This window comes from Nothobranchius furzeri, chromosome 6 (genome assembly GCF_043380555.1).
Source record: "Nothobranchius furzeri strain GRZ-AD chromosome 6, NfurGRZ-RIMD1, whole genome shotgun sequence".
NCBI lineage: Eukaryota > Metazoa > Chordata > Actinopteri > Cyprinodontiformes > Nothobranchiidae > Nothobranchius > Nothobranchius furzeri.
Window position 1 is genome coordinate 66667446 of NC_091746.1, and position 24699 is coordinate 66692144.

Here is a 24699-nt window from a genome sequence, read left to right on the forward strand (position 1 = left end):
ATAAAACAGCTAAATCATCTCTTATTCATTCACTGTGTTGCTTTAATTTAGTGAAATGCCACTAAAAGTATATTTTTAAAGGGAATTTTGTTTCATAATTTAGTATTTGTGTAAAAAATATTCTTTTTTTAAACTCTCATAAATTGCTTCTTAAACCCCCTCCTTTAGGAGCCATGGTGAGCACGTCCTGCAGAACTGAACTCATGTCCTACATGTCCCAGCAGACGGCACCTTACAAACGTTTCATTTGCCACCAAGCTCTCGTTACAAGGATATTTCTGTGGGAAATGTTAAAAAAGCATGCTAGAGGACTCGGCCCCTAGCTGTACTCTAGCTGGTTTAGAAAATGACAAAAAAATTTTTTGTTACAAACAGAAACGCTGAGACAGAAAATGGTGACACTCAATATTTGGGTCATTCTCTACACTTTTGGTCAAAGGGTGCATTTTTACAGTACTTCTAATAGTGATATTCCCACATGTAAAATAATGTAAATAACTGTAAAACAATACTGGAGGGGTTAATAAAATAATGTCACTGCTGTGAAGTTTATTTTATTCAGCACAGCATCCAGATTTGCTCACCAGACCTGTAGAACATTAAAGCACAAGTTTATAGTTCTTTCTCAGAGGGCGCCATCTACAGGTGAAGCATTTATCACACCTTAAAGCTACAATCCATAGTTGTCAGGATTTATGTATAATTTCTTTACAAATCTGTAAAAGCGACAGTCTTACACTGTACTGTGATATGTGAAAACAGCAGCTTACGGTGCAATACATTAGTCAGCCTCTAGATGGTGCCATCAGATCAATAAATTCTCCAAATGTTAGCTTTAAGCCCCTCTCACCACTTCCTGGATCACAGTGGAAAGCAACGCCTGTTGTTCGTGATCGCACACCTCTAGCTGGGCATAAGAGCTAAAAAACATTGTTATATGATTATTTTTCTCATGTTGTGCTGTTTAATCATATATATATATATACATACACACACACATATATATATATACAATATTTTTTTAGACTTATTTGTTAATAAGACATTTAGTCGACTCTTTATGGGTCTACTTACTTATAGAATAACGTGTACACCCTCTGTGAATGACTGCTGCACGTAAGTGATTCTCTAACGCTATTGGCTAATGCTGAACGGCAGCCAGTTCAAATTGCATGTAGCTCCATAGGACGGGAGGCGGGTTTAGCAAAAAAAAAAAAAAAACTTATTGTCTACATTATATCACAGTACTGGGCAAGACTATCACTTTTACAGAGTTTGAAAAAAGACATGTATAATTCCTGAGATGGGGGAAACTCTACTTTAACTCTATTTGTACAAACAGAAGGCAATTTGTAAGCTGTTTAGAACAGGTACGATAATAATATTTATGACACAGAAACACAATTCACACCCCTTTAAACATTGCATAAAGACGCACCTTCTGTTGCAATGGCTGTGTTGCACTCCTCAAAGTCAATGGGTCCTAATAAGACAAAAAACAACATTTAGGTTCATGGAAATGGTCAAAGACCCACTACTTGGCAGAACTGAATGTGCATCACGCAACATTCGGACAGTCCAAACACAACATGCAGCATGGCGTGCTGAGCAGGATGTGTACACAAACAGGGCTCGGCTGATCTCACAAGGCAGACAGGGTCAATAGCAGGAGTCAACTGTGTGTCTGGTGGCCCTCACAGGGATGTGGCAGTCCCTCCTGGTGACACAAAACACTCCACAACACTCCTCGCAGACACACACAACCACTGCAACTATAGAATAATTCCAAAATCTCAGTAGTAGGTTTGACATTGTGATATGAAATCTAAATGGTGCACACCTAAAGCTACCCCATCATAATCAAACAAAAACGGCTATGGTCATAAAAAAAAAAAGGTTTAAAGATATTGGCCACAGGCAAAATTCCTTTGAATGGCATGCGTAAAAAAGTATTAAAGCCTCAGATGAAAAAGGTTTTTGGATTTTCACGGCTGGAATTTAAAGAAAATCTGATGTTTGTGACTGGAGCGGGAAAAACAGAGACCAGCTTCCGGTCTAAGTCCTGTGCAGCTGTTTCACAAGGAGCTCTGCTGTAACAGCTGTAGTAAACAACGCCGGACTCCGGTGTTTCTGCGTTAGCGTTATAGCAGAGAACAACGTGTCATCAATCAGATGTAGCTTCTGAAGCCTCTGCTAGTTGGTCAGATCTGTTTTTTCCCTGGGATACGGCGACGATAACGGATATTGCATTACCAGAGAAGTTCAACCAAACTCCGACCCCTCTAGCTGGATATCACTACCAGAGGTGCAGACATGTTTTAGACCGTTTGACTCAGAAGATATGCGACCCGATTTGAACACTGGGGAGGATTCTGTTCATCTTCAGAACCAAAATCGGTACAGTTTGTTTACTTTTATATTTTATTTTTCATTTCTGGGCTCCACCGGGAGCTCTACACTGGCGAGTTCTCAGCTGGTCTTAGCTCCATCATCTGCCTCAATACAATTCAATAATCTACAGATAAATAAAATAATGTGCTGCCAGTTTTACCGCTGTGTGTATATGTTGATAAAACTCCAGAAAATATTTAACCAATAATTTACCAGAACAAATCTTCCTGACGATGGAGTTAACTCGCTAGCTCGGCTGGTCGTTTGCACTAATCCAGGATGGCACGGAGGTTCTCGGTCCCAGGAGGATCTGTTGTTGAAATATGGTGATCATCTTTTAGATTATATCTGCGTGTGTGTCGTAGCTTTCCCAAATGACTTGTTTTTTCCTTACCGGAGCTAACACGGTTAGCAGTGTTGCTGCAGTCATGCTAACGGGACTCGTCTGGAGTCCAGAAGTAGTGGTGCGGTTCCAGATGGATTTATAGATGTAGGTTAATATTTTAGATCAGACCTGTTATTTAAAAATGTGTGTAGGACACGGACTCATGGCTCACACCTTTTGCTGCAGCTGTAAACGCAATTTTCCGTAATAATCAAGAGCATGAAGGTAAACAAAATACAGTTATTCACAATAGCAGCAACAGCAGCTACCTTGTTTTACGTGCTGGAGTGACGTATGCGGAACACAGTTCTTCACTGTCTGGAAGCGAGGATTTGGATTTTATGTAATGATTTATGACAAAAGTCCTTAACTAAATGAAAATCTGAACCCAGTTCATATTTATATAGACGGTAAAGTGTAGTTATACTACATTTCTACAATTTTAATGCAGAGTCTGGCCAATACCTTTAAAGGCACACGGACTAATCTGCTCCTTCGGCTTAAAAACAACTAAACCTCTTTTCGCCTTCTTTTTTGGGTAAGCTCTGTGTAAACAAACGTAATCACAGCCACACTAACAACATATCATGGCCACAATATCCCTTGAAGCGCAACCAGTCATGAACTGATGTCAGCAAATATAAAAAGAGAAATAATATTTCTTTTGCTTATTCAAATGCATTAATCACACGATGAGAAAACTGCCAACAAAAACTTGGTCTCCACTTGATTTGCTGCTCATCAATTATGCGAGTTTACCCCCAAGACGCAGCTCTTCCACCGCCATGCTTCACATGTCACATCGGAGACACTTACTGAGGATTTCCAAAGGGTGGAGGCACAAAAAGCACACAGACTAAGAGAACAGCATGCAATGTGGGTTCACATCAGTCAGGACTTTGCCTTCTTTCTTTCTTTACTGATGTTAAAGTTAAATAGATAAATGACGCTAAAATGCAGAGCTTGTTTTTGCTATTCTGACCAGATACTGGTGGCTTTTTAACAGAGATGCTAAACAGGAAGACAAGCAGGGGAGTGACACAGAAGATGGGGGCAGGACCCTCTGGCGATATTCCTGATCCACTAACACGACTTGACCTAAAAACAACAAAGCTAATGATATTTTAACTCAAGAAAGCACACAGCATCAGCAGCGGCTCTATGTGCTCTCCCCAGAGCACGTCGGTCGGGAGCAGAATTGACGCATTGTCTGGCGTGTGCAGCGCTGAGTGAAGCTCAGGGAGCAGCGAGTCACGAGAGGCATGCGTCACGCCAAGTAAAGTGGACCAAGTACACAAATGACCTGTCTATTCTGCAGCACAATACCACCACATCCTCACAACAGAGCGCCCATTCAGCATCAACCCCCCTCCCAGGTACTGTTTGGATATAAAACAAGTATTTGTAGTGGTTGTACTTACTTCACCCATGTTCCTGCATGAGTTGCAGGTGCAGTCAAACAGAGGGATCAGGAAAAAAAACAGAAAAATCCCAGAAGTGGAGGAACAACTGGAGAATTTACATAAAGACTGAGGCGGCACGGGAACTGTTTTCCGCCAGCATCCTGTGATTGTATCTGACAATATTTATGCACAGCAACTGCACAAAAATGTCCAAACAGCACACAGGCATATTACCAAAACCTGGCCCGACATTAGGAACTGTTTAAACATCCCAAACAGACAGACGACGGTGTTTATAAGGAGGAAGATGGTTCTTTTCCTTCTACTCTCTGTGAGGGAAGCACGCACACACGCAAAATGCTTTTTTAAAAAGAATGCATATGCTTCACATGGCTCTTGGGGGGGGGGGGGGGGTTGCGTGTCTGGCTGACCGCCAGTTGACAGCTCAGCTGGATATTGTTGAACAGTACCCCCCCCCCCACCACCACCACCACCTCTCTTTCACTCTCCCTCTCTCTCTCCCTCTCTCATATCAAGGGGAAGAGGGGTTATTTTTCTGACAGCGCCGGAGCTGCTGTGCAGACCCTAATGAACAGCTTGATAGGAAGAGGAATTTTCAGACCGATTTTTTTTCAACTTCAATTAATTCTGCTGTCCAAACAAATGAAGGCCACTGCTTGCTGGACGGAGCGTTTGGACACAGGGGTCGCCATCTGTGTACACACAAGCACAGCAGAGGTGAACCCTCTGTGCCCGTCAACTGACGTAACTTAGCACAAGCTCGGGGACCCGAGAGGTCATGTTTACGACAGGGCTGACTGGTCACACGCACGTCCGACTGGTATTAGACCAGGAGCACTGCATAAAGAGCTTTGGAAAAAGTAAGTGATAACTAACTGATGCGGGGTTGGAGTGCTCCCTTGCTTACTGCGGCATGACAAAGTTTACACAAGAGTCATTGTTGAGCTCTGACCCCCTCAGAAAGTTGGTTATGCCTGCTTAGTCTGCAAGCACAGCAAAGCCCTCCACGTGTGTCACATGCTTATGGAATGCCAAGCCGGCCTAAACTTACAGCAGCTTACAATGATTGCCTCTGATGGCCCACCCTTACTTCTAACTTCCTCTTTGTATCCCGCCTCCACCAGCTCTCTCTATAAAAGGCAAGAACTTTCAGAAAGCCTAAGTCAGGCCTTGTTGACACAAACACACGCCTCTGGCGGCTTACCTGGCCCCTCTTTGCCCGTTCCTTTGCTCTCGGCCAATTTCTGTATTAAACTCTCCAGCGACGTGTTCTCGATGTTTCTCACAAACTCGCTGTGGACCTTCGGGGAGAGATGGGGAAAAAGAACTTTATAACTCTAAACACCTCATCTGTTGACTTCACTGATTCACACATTTAGCAGATGACTGATCTGTTTGCTCCTTAGCTCTCACTTGAGACATTTTCAACTAGAGCAAAGGCAGATTAAATGCTTTCATTCCATGAAAGCGTACCGGCTGATGCAAATAACACCTACTGTTGTCTGCGAGTCTGCCTGAAGCACTAAAGACACTTTTTAATGCATTAATTAACGTTAAGAACAAGTCAAAACTTGACCAAATAGTGAGCCAAATCTGTCTTACAAGTTACTACCTTGTGTGTAAAATAAGCATTTAATGTATTACTGTGATTTATCACTGCGTTATAAATATTCACAACTATCAAAGGGAGCCATGATGTCAAGAGTAAAACATTAAACTACTTATTTCAATAAATATTCATAAAAGTAGAACCAAGCTGTTATTTAGCATTTAATATAGACAGTCATTGGGGCTTTAACTAAAACTATCTGGAACCAGTTTACAGTCAAGCTCTATTTAAATTTAAAGTGCAATAGCACATTCTCAAATGTTTATTTATTTATTTATTTATTTATTTTACAAATTCAGTTTTTGTTGACAAGGTATTAACTTTGTTACAAATGTTTATTGTAGCAACTCTAGATGAAATATTTGGCTCTGTTTTGTCTCTTTCTCACCCTTAATTAATGCATAATAAACATGTATTAATGATTTAAAGTGTTTATAGATGAATAATAACATATCTATAGATTATTTATTAGTCTTTAATGAGGGGAGTGTTAACGTAATGTGGTACCGACATTGGTGTGTTGGCATTCAAATCACTAATATTAGACAAAAAAACATGAAGAAGGAAAACAGGCCAGAATTTTAAACTCATAACTCATTTCTCGACACAAAATGATTTAAGTGTTTTGGTCAAAATGTATAAATCATGTTAGCACAATCTGTCAACAGATCTCAAACAACCAGTTAGACTTGGAGTGTGCACCAACTTTTAGCTCAATATAAGTAAAAATGAGAGAAAATTATTCTGATTTTTAAGATAAATTGGCTGTGGTAGCCATCTTTTACTGCTTTGGCTCATTAAGTTAATCAATTATAGTGATATGCCTTATAATTGTGATTCTGGGAGTTTTACTAAATCCAACTGTGGTTTTGTTAGTTATTCTGCCAACAAACAGGCGGGGCTACCTTCAACAGGTAAAGGTCTTAACATCTGACACCATATATGAGTTTGGAGTTTTTAGGAACTGAGATGTTTTGGAAACAGCAACAACAGCATTAAGTATGAACACATTTCCACTGTTGTTTCATATTTCAGTTCGTTTAAAGCCAAGCTAAAAATCAACTAAATTAAAGCAATAGTCTATCATCAGTGCATTTTTGCTTCTAAATAGAAAATAATACTCTGCATTGCTGTTTTCTGTTATAAAATATGTTTATCATGCAGTAATGTTTAAATCTTTAAAAATATCTTGAAAAAAAGCCAGAGTATAGGGGTTGTATTGGGATTTATTTGTAGTTACAGTAAATGCAGACAGCATAGACCGAAGGAAGTAGCATCATTTATATTTACTGCAGATCTTGTTGTAGGTGTTCCTATTTACTTTGTTTACTCTGGCAGGTGGAGACGAACTGAACTTAAACGGCGAGTCCCGACTCAGAGAAGATATGTGTTGCTGGCACCCTCTGGGCAGAAGGAAAAGGAGATTAGTGTTTTTAATGTTCTTTTGTGTTTGTTGAGGGGGAGCAGGGGGTGTCATGTACCTGCATGAAGACGAGAGAACAGAGGCTGATTGTGCCACCATTTAGACGTGCGTGCTATTGTAAGCGCTGAGCGGCTTCACTATCAAACCTATACGCTTGTACACACACATGTGTCACTACACCCCCACCCCAGGCCCCAGAAGCAAGGTGGAGCACATTAACCATCTACTCCCTGTCTGGCAAGAGAGGATGGGTGTGTGTGTGTGTGTGTGTGGTCGAAGGGGGGGGCAGAAGGGTTGTCGCGGTGAAAAAGTGTGCTCAGAGCAATACTCACAATTGACCAGGTGCTGCTGCCATGATGGAGGTCGCTAGTGTCATCAACACACACACACACACACACACACACACACACACACACACACACACACACACACACACACACACACACACACACACACACACACACACACCTTAAGAGTGTGGGTTTATCTTTACCGCAGCGCACAGTTAAGACCCTAAATGGTGGGCACCTTCTACAAAAATATACGAGCTCTTGGTTTGGTTCCATCTGAGATCACTTGTCTGTGGTAGAATATTGGGACCAGGCGGGAAGCTTGTCAGAAGTCCTCTTACAGTGAGAGAATCGAAACATCTTCTTAGAAGAGGCAAGAAAACATGAAGTCACTTTAACCTTTTTTTCCCCCTGCAAAGCATTTAGGTGTAAACCGGCATGTTGCTGTTTTAATCACTTATAATTCTAATGCAAGTGGACTTCAAACAGAAATAATTATTCATTTGGGGAGCATATTTGTTGTGATTTGCTCAACAACACATCACTGTTTTATTATGAAGTACTTGTAATACAGTGGTTGTAGAACAACTTAGCTTTACAATTGGAAACTGTTCTTTGAGCCTCTATATAACATAAAAAAATTTGTTGGGGCTCAAAATGGCCCAGGAGCCCTAATAAATGGCCAGACACATCCCTTAAAGTCCCGGCCATTCAGCCAGGACGTGCACACATGTAACCTTCCAGGATGTACTTGGAATATCCAAACTTTGAATGAATGCCAGTAGGGCCGTGCGATCTGACGATATAAGACCATAAAGGATTATAAAGTAATGATGATCTACCAAAGCTCAGAGATCGTAGAACCGACTATTTGCGTGCCATCATCTGTGCCATTATTTCTGGAGTCACGTTATTTACTATTCTGCTTCTTTCGGCCCGAAAGACACGCCGAGAGCACGTTTAAGGCAGTGTGTTGGTTTATTTAGCTGGGGTGCTCGGTGGAGCTGAGGAAAATAATCTAACGGTCGATGCATTAAGATGCGGACATAAACGATTATGAATCTTTGAAGAAGCACACCATACTTAATTATAGTGACTAGATGCTAGCATTAGCCACTAGCTTGCTCCGTCTCTAAGAGGTCATTAAGTGTGTTCTCACTGCTCAATCAGGGAACATCGGAGTCAATGTTCTGCTCTAAAATTCGCATTTAGCTTTGTGACTTTTATTATTTGGAGATGTTTGTGTGTGTTTTAGTGAGCCTTTTCACTGTGGCTGCCAACCGGAACGTTGTTGATGCCAAACCCCTCCCCCACGTAATCAGGAAACACCTACGGAGAGCAGTGAGGGACAAGTAGTGAGTGTAATAGAGTGTCATCCTGACTAGAGAATGTATAACACGAGGATGCATTATGAATTTAGCTTAACATGATGGATTTTCTCTCTCTGAACAAGAAATAATTACTGATATTATTGTGGATGATAGGATATGAGCCACCTCTCATTATTTTACATCAATTGTAAGTATATGATGAAATGAAAGTACTCGTGGCACATTTGAGAGAGAAAGATAATGGAATTTTAAGAATCTTTTATCCTATTTTATGTGAAGGGGTTTGATTTTAAATGTATGTATTTTAATGGTAAATAACTTTCAAAATGTCTGAATTGTCAAAATAGAAATAAATCGTTATCGTGATTTTGCAAAAACAATATCGTGGTATGATAGTTTTTCCATATCGCCCACCGCTAAATGCTAGATAGATTCATAAACAGTTGCATGCTGACTGGTCAGTTTACCCCTATGACTCTGACATTCAGCTACGGACCTATCTGGCATTCATTCAAAATGTGGATATTCCAAGTGCATCTTAGAATGTTTCATGTGTGCTCCGACATTTTTCTTTGTCGTTTCCCTCTTGTCCAACGGGGATGCTAGCAGTAGCTCAGACTAGCATCATTTGCAGTTAGCATTACCACAACCAACATTTCTATTTTGCCAACACAGAAGTGGGTGGTGATGTGGGTGTGTCTATGCTTATGATGAGTTAAACCAGATGTTCTCAGATCGGACCGTTTCTGCATGGCCGTTACAACATTACTGACAAAGGAAAGCAGGTCGGAGTTTGTTACATTAGATACACCAAGCTGTCTATGTTCAACAACAACTTGGTTTTGTTTTCTAGGGCCCCTTTAAATAATTCACAGATTAAGAAGGCACTTCACGAAGTAAACAGCTGTGTTCAGTTCATTATGCCAAGTTGTTAAGTTCTGTCAGATAACCATAAACATTATCATTCCCCCCCTTTCCACTAAGCAAAACTGCATTTAACCACCAAAAACCTGTGATCATAGAATCTGAAGGGTTAATTTCCTCTAGTGTTAAATCTTAAGTAAATTTCTGTACTTCAGTTTTGAATTTGAGATCCAAGAGACAACTGTAGAACAGCAACCAATCAGTGAGCAGCATGCTGACCCATAAAGGGCCGCCTGAGGGTGGGTATTGGTGGTCAAGTGTTAAGATATAAGAGTTAGTTAGTAATTCATTGGTTCAAATAAAAACTGTCTTGAAAAATAAAATTTAAACACTACTCAAAAATCTAAAACTGTAAGAACATTTACAATACAACAATAAATGCAATCATTTTAATTATATTTACTTAGATTTCAAAGTGCACGTGTGTAAAAGCAACTTACAAAGCATTTGAATATTTTATTTTAAGTACAAGTATATCCTAATGATTTTAGGTATGTGTGTGTGTGTGTGTGTGTGTGTGTGTGTGTGTGTGTGTGTGTGTGTGTGTGTGTGTGTGTGCCTATGTGTGTGTGTGTGTGCAACAGTGCACACCACGGAGTCCATTAATACAGTTGAGCAGCTGCTCTCTGCATCCTGCAGCCTACTCTTTGAGATGACACTCCCAACTTCCTATCTGCCATTAAATGATTATTTCATCAACAGATAAAGACCCTCCGGTCTGCAGACTAACCACCCGTCTTCAGTCAGAGTTGAATGTGGTCGAGCAACATGCAGCATCTACAGCTCAGAGGGAGGAGCAGCACGACTGATGCCCAACATTTTTCACAGTTTGCTACCAAAGGGAAGCTAGACGGGGTTTTCCTTTTCCTTTGATGAAACAATGCCGCCCTCTGCAGGTAGTGAGACAAATAGAGCAGCATTGCTGCTACATATGGATGAATACACACAAGCTGAATAATGACTAGTGTAGTATTTGAATGCTACTTTTAAGATTTTACAACTAGATGCAGTTTTCTCAAACCTAAATACACTTTTTCAAAAACTATGACCATAGTTAAGAGGTCAGAATGTGCCTCTAGAGCTGTTTTTACAGGACCATAGCGTTTGCAAAACGGGATTTGCCACGGCTCCCACCTCCGCGTTAGCTGTGGGTTAGCTTCAAGTTAGCTTGTAGCTAGTTCAACCGGGTGTCGTCAGTTGATCCCAGCCTTACAACCCCACTCTCAGCTCCTCCTCTCTTCCCTTTTGTGGAATTGTCTGGGCTTGACGGAACCTGTGACACGGTCAAAATGGCGGTGGTGGCCACCTCCCATTTCTCCTCAAAAACGTTATTGGAGCCTATGGAAACCCATTGTCCAATATTTATATGTCGATGCTTTATAGACATACCATTGCGGTAATATTACGCTGATTTGCCGTCATGGTGTGTCTTATAAAAAGGGCTTATTACTCACTCAGAGGTATTAATCAGTTTTAGCAGCTAAGCAAAAGAGATGGACATATCACTTCCTGTTTTTCAGTGATTCTACATGCAGGTGTGTCTGAGAGGACACGTGCACTCACCTCCCCTATCTGAATGTGCGTTTCCTCCACCGACTGCGAGTACGACCGAATGATCTCTTTCATTTGGAGGACGTGGTTTTCTTCTATGTCTTGGAATTTCTGTAACAGATTTATGATACTTGTGGTTTCAGTGAGGTGAAGCAACACAGCAGGCACTCATAACCAAATTAACTGCCTGCTGACAAATTCAAATCATGATTTCTGTCTCATAAAACTGACAAGAAAACAAAAATAAGAAGCTAAATGAAGCCAAGGGATCATCGTCTTCATTACACTGTGACTTCATGCATGACTGTTTGGGTGGTCTGAGGCCAAATCACGCTGGTATTGATATTCTGGATGTAAGCTGAAGTGCACAAGGCTTTTGGGACGATAAAAGAAAAATTTTAAATACACGTAAAGTGGAAAAATCATAGCGTGAGATTAGAGAAGATCAGCCACATACTTCTGCCTTCTACCGGTTAGAAAACACACACACACTGACAAAGAAAACACACATGTAGGAGCTGCAGTGATGTCAGACAGCACATGTGTTCTGTGTTTATAATATACGCCCACATGTGTGGTGGGAGATGAGCCGTGCACGGGGATCCAGGGGAAGCAGGGCTGCACCGCAAGAATCTCCAGGTTTTAACTGGAACCAGCTTCAGTGACGGAGCTGCTGCGGCTACAGGAGGATGTAGAGACCAAATCCTTCCGATCTGATTTTAATTTAGAGTTTATCTAATCAGCCCTTCACATGGATCCAATCAGTGCTTTATTTTCCACAATGATCTCATTATGGAGGAAAAAACACAATCTGGAGACGATGCAGGCCACAAAACATGGAACAGGCGTGCAGCGGACGATTGCACAATGAAGTGTTGTGCGCTACAAAGGGCAGACAATACGCAGAGCTTGTGAGAGAACAAAACACCAGCTAAGATGTCTAATACCTGCGCAGTTTCTGCCATCTTCTGTTCAAACTCAGACTTGGCTGTGGCGTATTTCTCCACGTAGGACTTGTAGGTCTCCGTGGCTTTTTTGGCTTTCACTCCAGCCTGTGAACAAACGGATAAATGACTTTCAAAGGCTGCACATCTTTCTGCATCAACAGAAAAATCAGGGCAGGCTTAAAGTTTCTGTGTGACACACTTCAATCATGCCTTATGAGCTCAAGTGTTTGCATAAGCGTGTGACCTCCCACCTTGTCCACATCTCTCTGGGTGGCCCCCTCTTTGCGGAGGCGCTCCTGCTCCACCGTTTTGGCATTGTAGATCTCCTTAGACTTCTGGAGTGCCTGGGAGATGGACTGTATGTTCTGGACGGCTTCCAGGGTTGGTGCTACTTCCTCTTTCGTCTGAAAGATAACCAAACAATTAGTGCAACTCTCCCCCCACCCCCCGAAGTGTGACAACACTTGTCCTGAAACATCTTTGTTAATTGTTTGTAAAAGTCACTGATACCAGAGCGAGGTCCACACAGGCCATTTAACATCGGCGAACAGTTACCTTCAAGGCCTCTTGGCTACGACACCATTATGGTAAGATGCAGACATCTCTCGTTTTATTTATTTGAATGTTTTTTACAACTTTGAATGTCTAAACACAAAGCACACAGCAGCAGGTTACAAAAGGAGAAATAAAGCAGAGAGAGCGGACGTTTCAGAGAGAAACAGTCACAATAACGAGCACAAACACAACCTTGGCAGCATGGTTGAGCTTCTAATTGGCTTTGTGTTCTCTAGCTTCAGACAAAAAATATAAACTGATACTAGAGCGCTGCCTTGGGACTGGATTCAACAGGTGCTGAGGGAGCGGGCGGCTAAAAATAGATTGCAGGTCCCGAGATGGTCAGTCGGATGATTGGGACTGGTTATCAAATTAACCCTTTGATGCATGAATTATGAAATCTTCAACCATGATTTTTTTAACAATTTTTTTCATTCGTCTTTAGGTGTGAATGAAACAAATTTCAACAAATATTTTTTGTAAAACTTTATAATTTACAAATAATTTATTACATGTCCACCTCAGTGGACAGCGTGCAATCTGAACATGAAATTTGTTTGCTTGGCTTACTGAAGTCCAAATGGAGGGGCTCAAATGCAATAAAGTCTTCAACAGCTGTGCTTAATAGCAAAAACAAATAAATAACAATTTTGAGTACTTGTCCACTGTAGTGACCATTATGCATCAAAGGGTTAAGACTAGAGGATAAAACTGCAGAAAAGGATGAAGAATCCCATATATGGAAAAGAGTGTTTACCAGAAACAAAACAAGCTGTGCATATGGGCCTAATTGATCGTATTAATGAATGGGCCTGCAGGTGGAGGGTAGTGCTGGAGAGATGATGGACAGAAACGTCAGTGGAAGCGGGATTTAAAGATAGTTCTGCACACGGCTCTAACTGATATCACAAAACAAGAAAAAACAAAAACATTTGGACTGCACAACTAAACAATCATATTTAACGCTTCTATGTAAAGTCTGTTTCAGAGTACAACCACCTCCTGCTGCCTTGCTCATTGGCAGGGATCACTAGGACCATGCTGATTTGAATGAAACAGGCAGGTTTTCACGCTCTTGTTCTTTTTGAAATACAATCAGTTAATTGTTAATTTTATTTTCTCACTCAGCAGTTTCATTCATCATTCATGCAAAATGCAATCATCAACAGTCTTCTAAGTGAAAAATAAGGGGGAGGAAGAAGAAGTCACTCTGAATTGTAAACTCTTGCTGAACGTGAAACTCTCCCATCACTTGCAGAAAGGAAATAGACTGGAAAACCATCCCGTCAGAAAAAGCCAGTTTCTTCTATGTTACAGGGAATTTTAGTATTCATTTAGGAAGGGCACGCCCACCCTGGCCTGTGACCTTGGGAGGCTGTATTCCTTTTGTGGCCAGGAGAGAGCAGAGTGTGTTTAGGCGAATAGAAGCTAACCATTAGCATTAGCAACTCTGACACGTCCAGACTTTATTTGTGAAGATAAAACATTAATGTTGCATTTTTACAGTGTTCTGACTTTTGTTAACGACTGACTTTTGTTGCTATTAGCCAATCAGAGACTAGACATTTGGTTTTAATGAATATTATTAGACCCGGCCGTTCTCTGCCCCCCGACTCCTCTGACATACTTCTACCTCCTGAAACAGGAGCACCAGAGCATTTTCCCCAAACGACCAACATGGCATCATTCACAGTAGAGACCACAGCAGATTTATTAAAAAACAGTGAATGAGACCTTTAAGTTATCAGGTAAAAAAATGAGACTAAACTGGTGACCAGAACACTAAATTGACCCGCATGCACATGCTGGTGGCATCTAATTTACAATGATGTTTCAGAACCGGCTGATGTCAGTGGTGAAAGAGACAGAAGATCTATGTGAAGTTCTTGTTATAACAACAAGGTTTGTGAACAGGCCGTCACCTACGAGTGTGCAGTTGGTCAGTGATCAAAGGTCAAACTCATTCCCATAAACTTTGTGTTTACATTTTAACAGAATGCCAGGAAAGGGCTCTGCAGCGGTCTTATTGCAAAGCCAGAAACACGGTGTACTGAGTGTGCTGTGCTCCGACAAACTCAACAACACAAAGCTGTTTACCAAGTCAACCACAAAGTGCAAAAACAAGGTCACAACCTCTAAAATAAAAGCATGCATTACTGATGCATGTTGAAGACAGATTTATGTTAGTATAGACCCTACTCATAGAAAATAATTAGTCTGGAACTGGATTTCCTGCTTTAACTTAAAGGGACTTGACGGACTTTTGAATTTTTATGCTCGCGACTGCCCCTTCAGGCCAAAAGCATAACGGCAGCTTCAATAGTAGGCTAGTGTACGAGGCACGCATGCTGTACGTGCACACTCCTTAACGGAAAAAAAAAACAGCTGAGACAGTCGTGTGTGTGTGTGTGGGTGGGGGTGGGGGGGGGGGCGGAGGACAGGAGAACGTGCAGCTAATTAATTACATTATTTGGTTCTGTACCTTTCTCTTCAGCACAGCCGACAAAGGTTTAAGATGGGTCAGTCCTCCTGCATGCTCAGATCATTCCCTTCCCTTGCTTGAAAAATTGTTCCAAAATGAAAGTTGAACCCACATCTTTTTCTATCTGTGAATTCAATGCCGTTTGGCGAGTCTCAAATAAAAATTTGGGCATCTTACTGTAAAAAAATACCATTAATGTAAAAAAGAAACTCTAAATAAACTATGTTCACATCCAGAATCGAACCCAGGACTTCTGCATGAGAGTCAGACATCTTACAAGGTTAGCTACACTCTAGTAACATTCACAGTATCTGTAACATTTATATCCTTGATGACAGCTGAAACAACGTCAAACCAAAGAACGGTTCGGAGCGAAAATGGCTATTTTGTTGCTAATCTGCAGTAAATATCTAGAAGAAAGTTCTACAGAAAGTAGCTAAGGGTCCTCATAAATGTAGCTAGGTTCATCACTAGGCGTTAGGAACAGCGACAAAGTCGCTGAGTTGCCACTGCCTCTCTCTCTGCTGCTAAATCTACGGATAGCAAATGCTACGGGCGATGCCTGAGCATGAAGCAGCCTGCTCAACCCGAGCATCTCTCTTTTTCTGTCATTTTACAGAAAAACAGGCAATCACAGTAAAAATGCCAGGGCTCATTCTACAGGACCAGGGCATTGCAAGAGAATGCATGAAGAAGACATTTATTATTTCTATACATGTTTTGGCTGTCAAACTTCCTTAGAGTCCCTTTAAATACAAAGGTATTTAAACAGATGTGCACGTCCTTACCTTCTTGTGTGCTTTGGCCTGCTCTTCCACATACTTCTGTACTTCTTTTATAAGTTCTTGTAGTTTCCTCACCAGCTCTAAGTGACAACCAGCAAGCTTCTCTGTTGAACTCTTGAATATGTCCCACATTGGAGCAAATGTCCTGAGAGCAAGGGTGGCATGAAAATGTTAATACTCTCGTTGTTAGGGCTGTTTTCTTCTAAAGGGTTGAAAAGGTTCGAACTCACCCAAGCTGAGAGAAGTTTCCAGCTGATTTGGCAAGTTTGGTCATCGACCGAGCGTAGGACTCTTCTATGGTACTCCTAGAGAGAAGAGGAAGCAATGTTTGACTCCACAGTGTCCCTTAATGTCCCTTTTTATTCTCCACCATAGTGACAGGCTGAATCTGCGAGGTAAAGTTTGAATCATCCATGTTTTTTTCAGCCATCCTGTCTCTGCAGTCACATCACAGGAACAAGGTCAGACGGGGGAAACAGGTCAACCGTGGTCATTCAACCACACACCTATCCATCTTTAACCTCCTCCAAGATCAGTAGAATGTTTTATTTAAGACTTTATTGTGTTGATCTTGTTGTGGAGGAGAACTAAAGTAAAAATCCCCAAAAAAGCATAAATAAGAGTAAAGATCATCACCCCAGTCAGATGTTTTCTGACAAGGACACTGGAACATTTTCTCTCTTTAGCATGAACAGAGGCAAAGGTTTTAACTGCTGATTTTTGTTAAATTCTCTGTTAGCAGGATTGCACAAAAACCAAAAGTCTGAGTTTCTGGTGGAAAGTGGAGCAAATCCATGACAATTAGGGATGTCCAGATATTGATATCGGCCCCAAAACACTGTATCGGATTATATCGAACTGCATCAAAATTCTCCAATATTAGCAGTATGTTCTGCTTTAAATTCCATTCCAGCAACTCTGTCCATCAGCGCCCAGATCCAGCATCAACGTCCCCGTGATCAAAACAGTGTGTGCTAGCAAAGTAGCAAGGAACAATGTTGGCCGTGTGGCTGTGGTTTTTGTTAAAGTCTGAAAAAGACTCAAACCGGGGAAGATTAATACGTCCAACCTCATTTGAAGCAGGATCACAAATGTGTGTGTGAAATTGAAACTTTAGACACTGAACTTGTAGCAGCTGGTCAGTGAACAATATTGTGTTTTTTCCTTATGTCCCTAACCTCAGCCGTTCACATTTATTCAACCAAAGGTTACTAAAAAACTGGTGAGTTTTTTATACTTACTGTTGCTGGCTTTTGTTTTCTGTTTGAGTGATATCACTTGATCAAGACTTTTATACATTACACACTATGAAATAAGTAAAAGTATGTATGATTTGTGCTGATATCTTATCGGATTTGTATCGGTATCGTTCAATACCGAAGGCTGCGATATCGGTGTGGTATCGGAAATGAAAAAGTTGTATCGGGACATTCCTAATGACAATTACTTTTCTAAGCTAAAGTCATCGTTTTAAATGTTTAAAACTTAATACTGGCTAGTTGCTCTTATTATTCATGATCATTGATTTTACGCATTAGTAATTTACTGTGTGTCGAGTGGTGTTTCGTTATTGGACTTCTGTGCAAGCCGCAGTTTGGCCATAACGAACACCATGTTCGAACAAAAGGATGCCCATCGGTACACTTGGTACCAGGGCAGCCTAGGTCGCAGGTCGATGATAGACTTTGTAGTCGTATCATCTGACCTGCGGCCGTATGTTTTGGACACCCGAGTGAAGAGAGGAACGGAGCTGTCAACTGATCACCACCTGGTGGTGAGTTGGATCAGATGGCAGGGGAAGATGCCGTGTAGACCTGGCAGACCCAAACGCATAGTGAGGGTTTGCTGGGAACGCCTGGCAGAAGAACCTGTTAAGACGGTCTTCAACTCCCACCTCCGGCAGAGCTTTGACCGCGTCCCGAGAGCAGTGGGGGACATTGAGTCCGAGTGGGCCTTGTTCCACTCTGCGATTGTTGAGGCGGCTGTTGCTAGCTGTGGTCGCAAGGTGGCCGGTGCCAGTCGTGGTGGCAACCCCCGTACCCGCTGGTGGACACCAGAGGTTCGGGGAGCCGTCAGGCTGAAGAAGGACCCCTACAGGGTGTGGCTGGTCTGTGGGACTCCGGAGGCAGCAGACAGGTACCGGATAGCCAAGCGGGGTGCAGCAGTGGCAGTTGCCGAGGCAAAATCTTGTACGTGGGAGGAGTTTGGTGAGGCCAATGAGAAAGACTATCGATCGGCTCCAAAGAGGTTCTGGCAAACTGTCCGGCGCCTCAGGCGAGGGAGGCAGCAACTCGCTCACACTGTCTACAGTGGGGATGGCGAGCTGCTGACGTCAACTGGGGCTATAGTCGGACAGTGGAAGGAATACTTTGAGGAGCTCCTCAATCCCACCTAAGCGCATTCTGAGGAGGAACCAGAGCCGGCAGACCTGGGGATGGACTGTCCAATCTCGGGGGCAGAAGTTGCTGAGGTAGTCAAACAACTACACAGCGGCGGAGCCCCGGGGGTGGATGAGATTCGTCCTGGGTATCTCAAGGCTATGGATGTTGTAGGGCTGTTGTGGTTGACACGTCTCTGCAACATTGCGTGGTCATCGGGGGCAGTACCTGTGGAGTAGCAGACCGGGGTGGTGGTCCCCATCTTTAAGAAGGGTGACCTGAGGGTGTGTTCCAACTATAGGGGGATCACATTCCTCAGCCTCCCTGGAAAGGTTTACTCCAAGGTACTGGAGAGGAGGGTCCGATCGATAGTTGAATCTCAGATTGAGGAGGAGCAAGGTGTTTTTCATCCTGGCCGTGGAACTGTGGACCAGCTCTATACCCTTGCAAGGGTGATGGAGTGGGCATGGGAGTTTGCCCAACCAATCCACATGTGTTTTGTGGATTTGGAGAAGGCTTATGACCGTGTCCCCAGGGGCACCCTGTGGGGGACGCTCCAGGAGTATGGGGTGGGTGGCTTTCTGTTAAGAGCCATTCAGTCCCTTTACCAGAGGAGCGTGAGTTTGGTCCGCATAGCTGGTAGTAAGTTGGACCTGTTCCCGGTGAGGGTTGGACTCCACCAGGGCTGCCCTTTGTCACCGGTTCTGTTCAAAATCTTTATGGACAGAATTTCTAGGCACAGCCGTGGTGTGGAGTGTGTCGAGTTTGGTGGCAGGAGAATCTCGTCTCTGCTTTTTTGCGGATGATGTGGTCCTCCTAGCTTCATCCAGCTCTGATCTTCAGCTCTTGCTGGGTAGGTTCGCGGCCGAGTGTGAAGCGGCTGGGATGAGGATCAGCTCCTCCAAACCTGAGACCATGGTTCTCGACCGGAAAAGGGTGGCTTGCCAACTCCGGGTCGGGAGAGAGGTCCTACCTCAAGTGGAGGAGTTTAGGTATCTTTGGGTCTTGTTCACTAGTGAGGGTAGGAGGGATCGGGAGATCGACAGGCGGATTGGTTCGGCGTCTGCAGTGATGCGGACACTGAGCCGATCTGTCGTGGTGAAGAGGGAGCTGAGCCAGAAAGCAGGCTCTCGATTTACCGGTCGATCTACGTCCCAAGCCTCACCTATGGTCATGAGCTTTGGGTAATGACAGAAAGAACGAGATCGCGGTTGGACTCCGCCAGGGCTGCCCTTTGTCGACATAAGCGACCGAAATGGGTTTTCTCCGTAGGGTGGCCGGGCTCAGCCTTAGAGATAGGATGAGGAGCTCGGACATTCGGGAGGGACTCGGAGTAGAACTGCTGCTCCTCCAGATCGAAAGGAGTCAGTTGAGGTGGTTTGGGCATCTGGTTAGGATGCCTCCTGGAGGCCTCCCTGGGGAGGTGTTTCGAGCATGTCCTGCCGCATGGAGGCCCCAGGTTTGACCTAGGACACGTTGGAGAGGTTACATCTCCAATCTGGTCCGGGAACGCCTTGGGGTCCTGCCAGAGGAGCTGGCCGGTGAGAGGACGATCTGGAGCTCCCTAGTTGGGATGCTGCCCCCGCGACCCGGACCCGGATAAGCGGAGGAAGACGACGAAGACGACGAGTAATTTACTGTGCTGATCCAACATAAAACATGACTATTGTCAACCAATCAATCAGATGATTTCCTCCAACATCGCTGACCCTGGCTTTTGTATTTTTACCTTTTGTACTGTAGGGTTTTTAATTACTTTGACTTTTCTATTTATTAATTTTTTTAAATCAAATTTTCTCTCTTTTATCTACTATGCCGTTTTTATCCTTGTTGTTATGTCCTGCTCAGCACCTTGGGCCTCCGATATGGTGGTGGTAGGCGCTATATATATAAATAAATCTGATTGATTGATTAGGATTTAACGAATAATGTGGTCTCTTGGCAGATCATGTCGGCCATGTTTACTCAGGATAAAGGAAAAACCTGAGAACAAAACAATGCATGTGTTTTTAATTCATTTATTAATTAGTTATTTACCTATTTTTATAAATATTTGGGGAAAGCAGTTTTTGTCTCGTGTTTTTAGGGAAAAGGGTTTTACTGACAGAAAAGCAAAACTGTTAGATAGTGCAATGGTCTTTTTAGGCCACAAGAGGGAGCCACAAGGCAATTTTTACAGGAAAAAGCTATTAGGACTGCAACTTAAAATGTCTTCAAAAAACATTTTATCTTCATAAAGATCATTTTTTATTTCCACAAAAAAGATATTTTGTTCTTATTTTACAGTTTGGAATAATAAAGCATTAAGTTCAGAAGAAATAAAGAAATTTGTGAGGAAAATAATCAATGTCTGATTAATAGATAAAGATGGGGTTTGCATAACTCTGATTTGCCCTCACTGAACCAAGCACTAGAGAGCAATATAAATAACTGCACATTACATTAAAGTAGTTCTATGTAAAGTACTATGAACATTTTTCTATGGAATAATACCAAGAAGTGCACATAAAAAGGTTTTAAAAACATAGTCTCAACTCCTGATCAGTGTTGTTTAAGGAGTTTTTATGAAAGCAGAACGGGTCTAGGTGACTGAGCGCGTTCATCAAAGGCAGACGGACCGATGTCTCCTCAGCTGAATTCCAGCGGTAGACCATATATCATGTGGCAGGTTATAAACACACATCTTTCCCACAGTGGAGGTAATCTCTAAGAAGGTGAGAAGGATTCAAACAGAAGCTGTCATTACGGTATTTTTGAGCTGCAGACACATGATGGTGAGCAGCAAAATGCAGGTTTCAGTAGGGCTTACTGTTAAGCCCGTCTGACAAAGAGGTTAAGTTTGTGTGCTAACACTAATGTATACCTGCACTAACAAGGCTGTATTTCCCGGCCAGTTCCCTTTTTAAGAGAAAATCAGGCCCCTGGATCAGTCTTTTTTGTTGTGTGTTTAACCCGCTCGGGCTCAAAATAAGTTTTGATAAAAGGACGAACAACTAAGTCCTTCAGGGGTACTTCTGAGTTTAAAAATGCTCATGAAATACGTATGTGGAGTAACCAGGTAGGTAGGTTTTAACGTTGCAAATCTGCCACACCTGCCTCCAGAGGGTTAAAAACCAGATATTTTATCAATGATGAAAACAACTTGAGGCCTTTTGAGCAAAAATCTTGTTACATAAAAAATAATATCCCGTATGGCTCAACATGTGCACCTGTGGAAAACTGGCCAGTTCTAAGTGGTTTCTGGCACGCTCAGCTAGGAGTTTGTGTTTTTAAAAAAACGATACCTGAAACTGAAACTACAGGTGTCGAACAGGACCGACTGCAGTTAAGGCAGAAGAATCTAAACAAACCACAGACATGCTGGACAAACCCAGGTGCATGCATGAGGGGTGAATTCCACTCAAGTGTTAACACAGACAAACAGCACGTCCAGGTGTTTAAGACCAAGTTCACTTGAGCTGTGGTCCCTAAATGAATGCCTTGTGCGTCCTTCTCTGTGGGGAAGAACCTCTGGCGCTCCTGTTTCAGGAACTAGAAGTAAGCCAGAGGAGAGGGGAGCGGAAGACAGCAGGATTTGGAGACTTACTCAATATTATTTCCCGATTTTGGACATCTCACCTCTGATTGGCTAACAGCAACACAACTCTACTACTGACTTTGCTCTTCAAAGTTGATATTTTACCTCCACAAATGACGTAAACCTGAAAGAGTTGCTAATGCTAACGGTTAGCTTTTCCTGGACACCAAATCAACAACAGCCTTTCTTGGTCATGTGCCGAGATTGATGAGTCCATTAATGCTCATTTTCAGTGACGTGTAATTGTCAGGCTTCTCACATTTAGCCTGCATGTGAATCTCAGAGAGACCGATCATATTCAAAAGCAACAAGTAAAAAACGTTTTCTCTGTGAACGTGCTCTTTACAGAGGAAAGCAGCTTTGACTCTGTTCTACTGTTTCAGTCATAAACCATGCAGGGTAACAGATCTACTACCAAATAAAACTGCCTGTCTTACCTTTCTCTAATGAAGTCTGACAGCTCCTTGGTGGAAATTTGCCCATGCTTCATATTATGATACAACACATCGAAGCCATTGTTTTTTTCTCCCTGCGCATCAGAGACACAAAGAAGCATGCACATTAAAATTCCTGACAATACGAGACAGACGCATTATAAGATCATTACCATAAAGATGTTTTCTATCATCAGCATTTTCATGGTCTGCATAGCCGCTAGCTGCATTTGTAAAATCCTCTGACTGATCATACCCATCTTGGCCATGTCTCCGACGGAGCAGTGAGCCAGTTCAGGGCTAGAATCGTCTGTTTGTGGCAACCGTGCTCTAGGTTACGGTTTCCGGTTGCACCGGCGCTTTAAAAATGCAAACGTTTTATGGAGTAATTCATGTGAAGGAATGGTTGGGTTTAGGCTTAGGGAAAATGTTCTAAATGCTAAAATAAATCCTAACAAGTGACCTTGTTATTTGTCTGCATTCATTTATATTTGTTATTATAGCAGAGTTTCCCCCAGCGCTTTATAAGCCTGGCGGCTCGCCAGGCTTTGCTTGCCCCAAGGGTGCCCCCAAGGGGTGGCCAGGGGTGGCCATGGCCACCCCTAGAAAATTGCTGGCCCCCCAGGATAAGCCAGTGTTAATAAATCATATTAATGTTCAGTCAAACCATATACTGATCTTGTTTATTCAAGACATAATTGTAAATAAAAATAAAAATATTACAATTAATGAGTAAACAAATAATCAGAATATGTTTCTGCTGCTCACTATTTTAAAAAAGTTTTTATCTTCATAGTTTTTTTAACACAGCAACACAGGTGAATAACCTAAAAAATGCATGTTTAAATAAAATTATGGATAACATTTAAAAAAACTGAAATGTATATTTCTGAAATGTTTGTGAGCTTTAAAACAACAATAGTCTTCCCTGTTGTGAGTCAAAGTCAGTGAGTCCATGAATGCTAATTAAAAGTGTGACGTAGATCTGTGACGATTTTCCAATACTGGAATTTCACCATCTACAGTGATCCCTCGCTACTTCGCGGTTCGTTTATCGTGGATTCACGACTTCGTGGATTTTTTCTTTGGAGCCTTATTCAAGGGAATTTTGCCGATTTGCGGTATTTTTCACTGATTCGTGGTATTTTTCTATGCGAAATATCAAGAAATTCCTGTTTTTTTCATCAATTTCATCATAAAATGCACTTTTTGTAATAAAACTATAAAAAACCAAGTAAAAAATGTTTTCTTGAGTTTTACCCACAAAAAGAGAATGTGATCATACGATAATTCAATATAGTACTGTACTGTAAATATGGTGTCCCTACTTCGCGGATTTTCACCTATCGCGGCCAGGTCTGGAACGCATCTACCGCGATAAACGAGGGATCACTGTATTTTCTATCAGAAGCTAATGCAGGAAATAGGTGTAGGAGATTATTTTCATGTTCAGCCTGCATGAAAAACTCAGTGGCCGATTAAATAATCATAAAAAAAATATTTTATTAGTCAACTACATCTTTAAACCACCGTTGGAGTATAAAAACCATGCAGCTTCTGTGGTGAATTTACTGTGTACTTTCTTTCTTCCTTGTCTTCTGTGAACAGATAAACCTTTGACTTACAGCCCATGATGGACACAGGACAATTTTGTATGTGTAGAAGGAAGAAAATCCACAATAAATTCAATTTTGTGCACCCGATTCTTGATTTTCAAATCATTTCAGTTGCTTGTAGTATAATCCACCCTGGTAAAATAACAGTTCTAAATAATTATTAGTCAGCAATAATGTAAGATTCATGCCCTTCATGATGACATTATGTCCATTTCTGATGGCAGCGGCATAAGTTACAGATGAGAAATACATCTACAGTCACATGGGTGACGTTTCATCTTTGCATTTCGTATTTTCCACCTGTCTAATATCAAGCTGCAAGTTGATTTCTAAACCTACAAATCAATGAGAATGGGTGTGAAACATCTTGTGCAGACTGCTGATGGGTGTCCGTGTTTCTCCAGGCTGAGATAGTGTGGCTTTGTGCTGATAATAAATGCTTCAATGGTTTTGGGAGAGAAAAAAAATTACTCATTACTTCAAGTTCTGACCCTGCCCTGTGACCTGAAATCTAAACTTTCAGGTTAGGTTTAATTTAAAACCTTCCTGTGAGGAAATCTAGGAGTGACCTTCATTTGGTTGTTTGTTCAATTTAGG

At 42.1% G+C, this 24699-nt stretch overlaps 1 protein-coding gene across 7 annotated transcripts in view; it reads right to left on the minus strand.

The window, feature by feature from the left end:
- The window catches only part of fcho2 (FCH and mu domain containing endocytic adaptor 2), a 58390-nt gene that overhangs the window by 24782 nt on the left and 8909 nt on the right, over window positions 1–24699 (minus strand). For all 7 annotated transcript variants that reach the window (XM_054744582.2, XM_070552459.1, XM_070552460.1 and 4 more), the window contains exons 2-9: window positions 22490–22581; window positions 16328–16402; window positions 16101–16242; window positions 12527–12679; window positions 12276–12380; window positions 11341–11439; window positions 5405–5501; window positions 1439–1483 (exon numbers count right to left, since the gene is read on the minus strand). In XM_054744582.2, the coding sequence (XP_054600557.2) occupies window positions 1439–1483; window positions 5405–5501; window positions 11341–11439; window positions 12276–12380; window positions 12527–12679; window positions 16101–16242; window positions 16328–16402; window positions 22490–22581 (808 nt within the window). The remainder of the gene's footprint in view (window positions 1–1438; window positions 1484–5404; window positions 5502–11340; window positions 11440–12275; window positions 12381–12526; window positions 12680–16100; window positions 16243–16327; window positions 16403–22489; window positions 22582–24699) is intronic.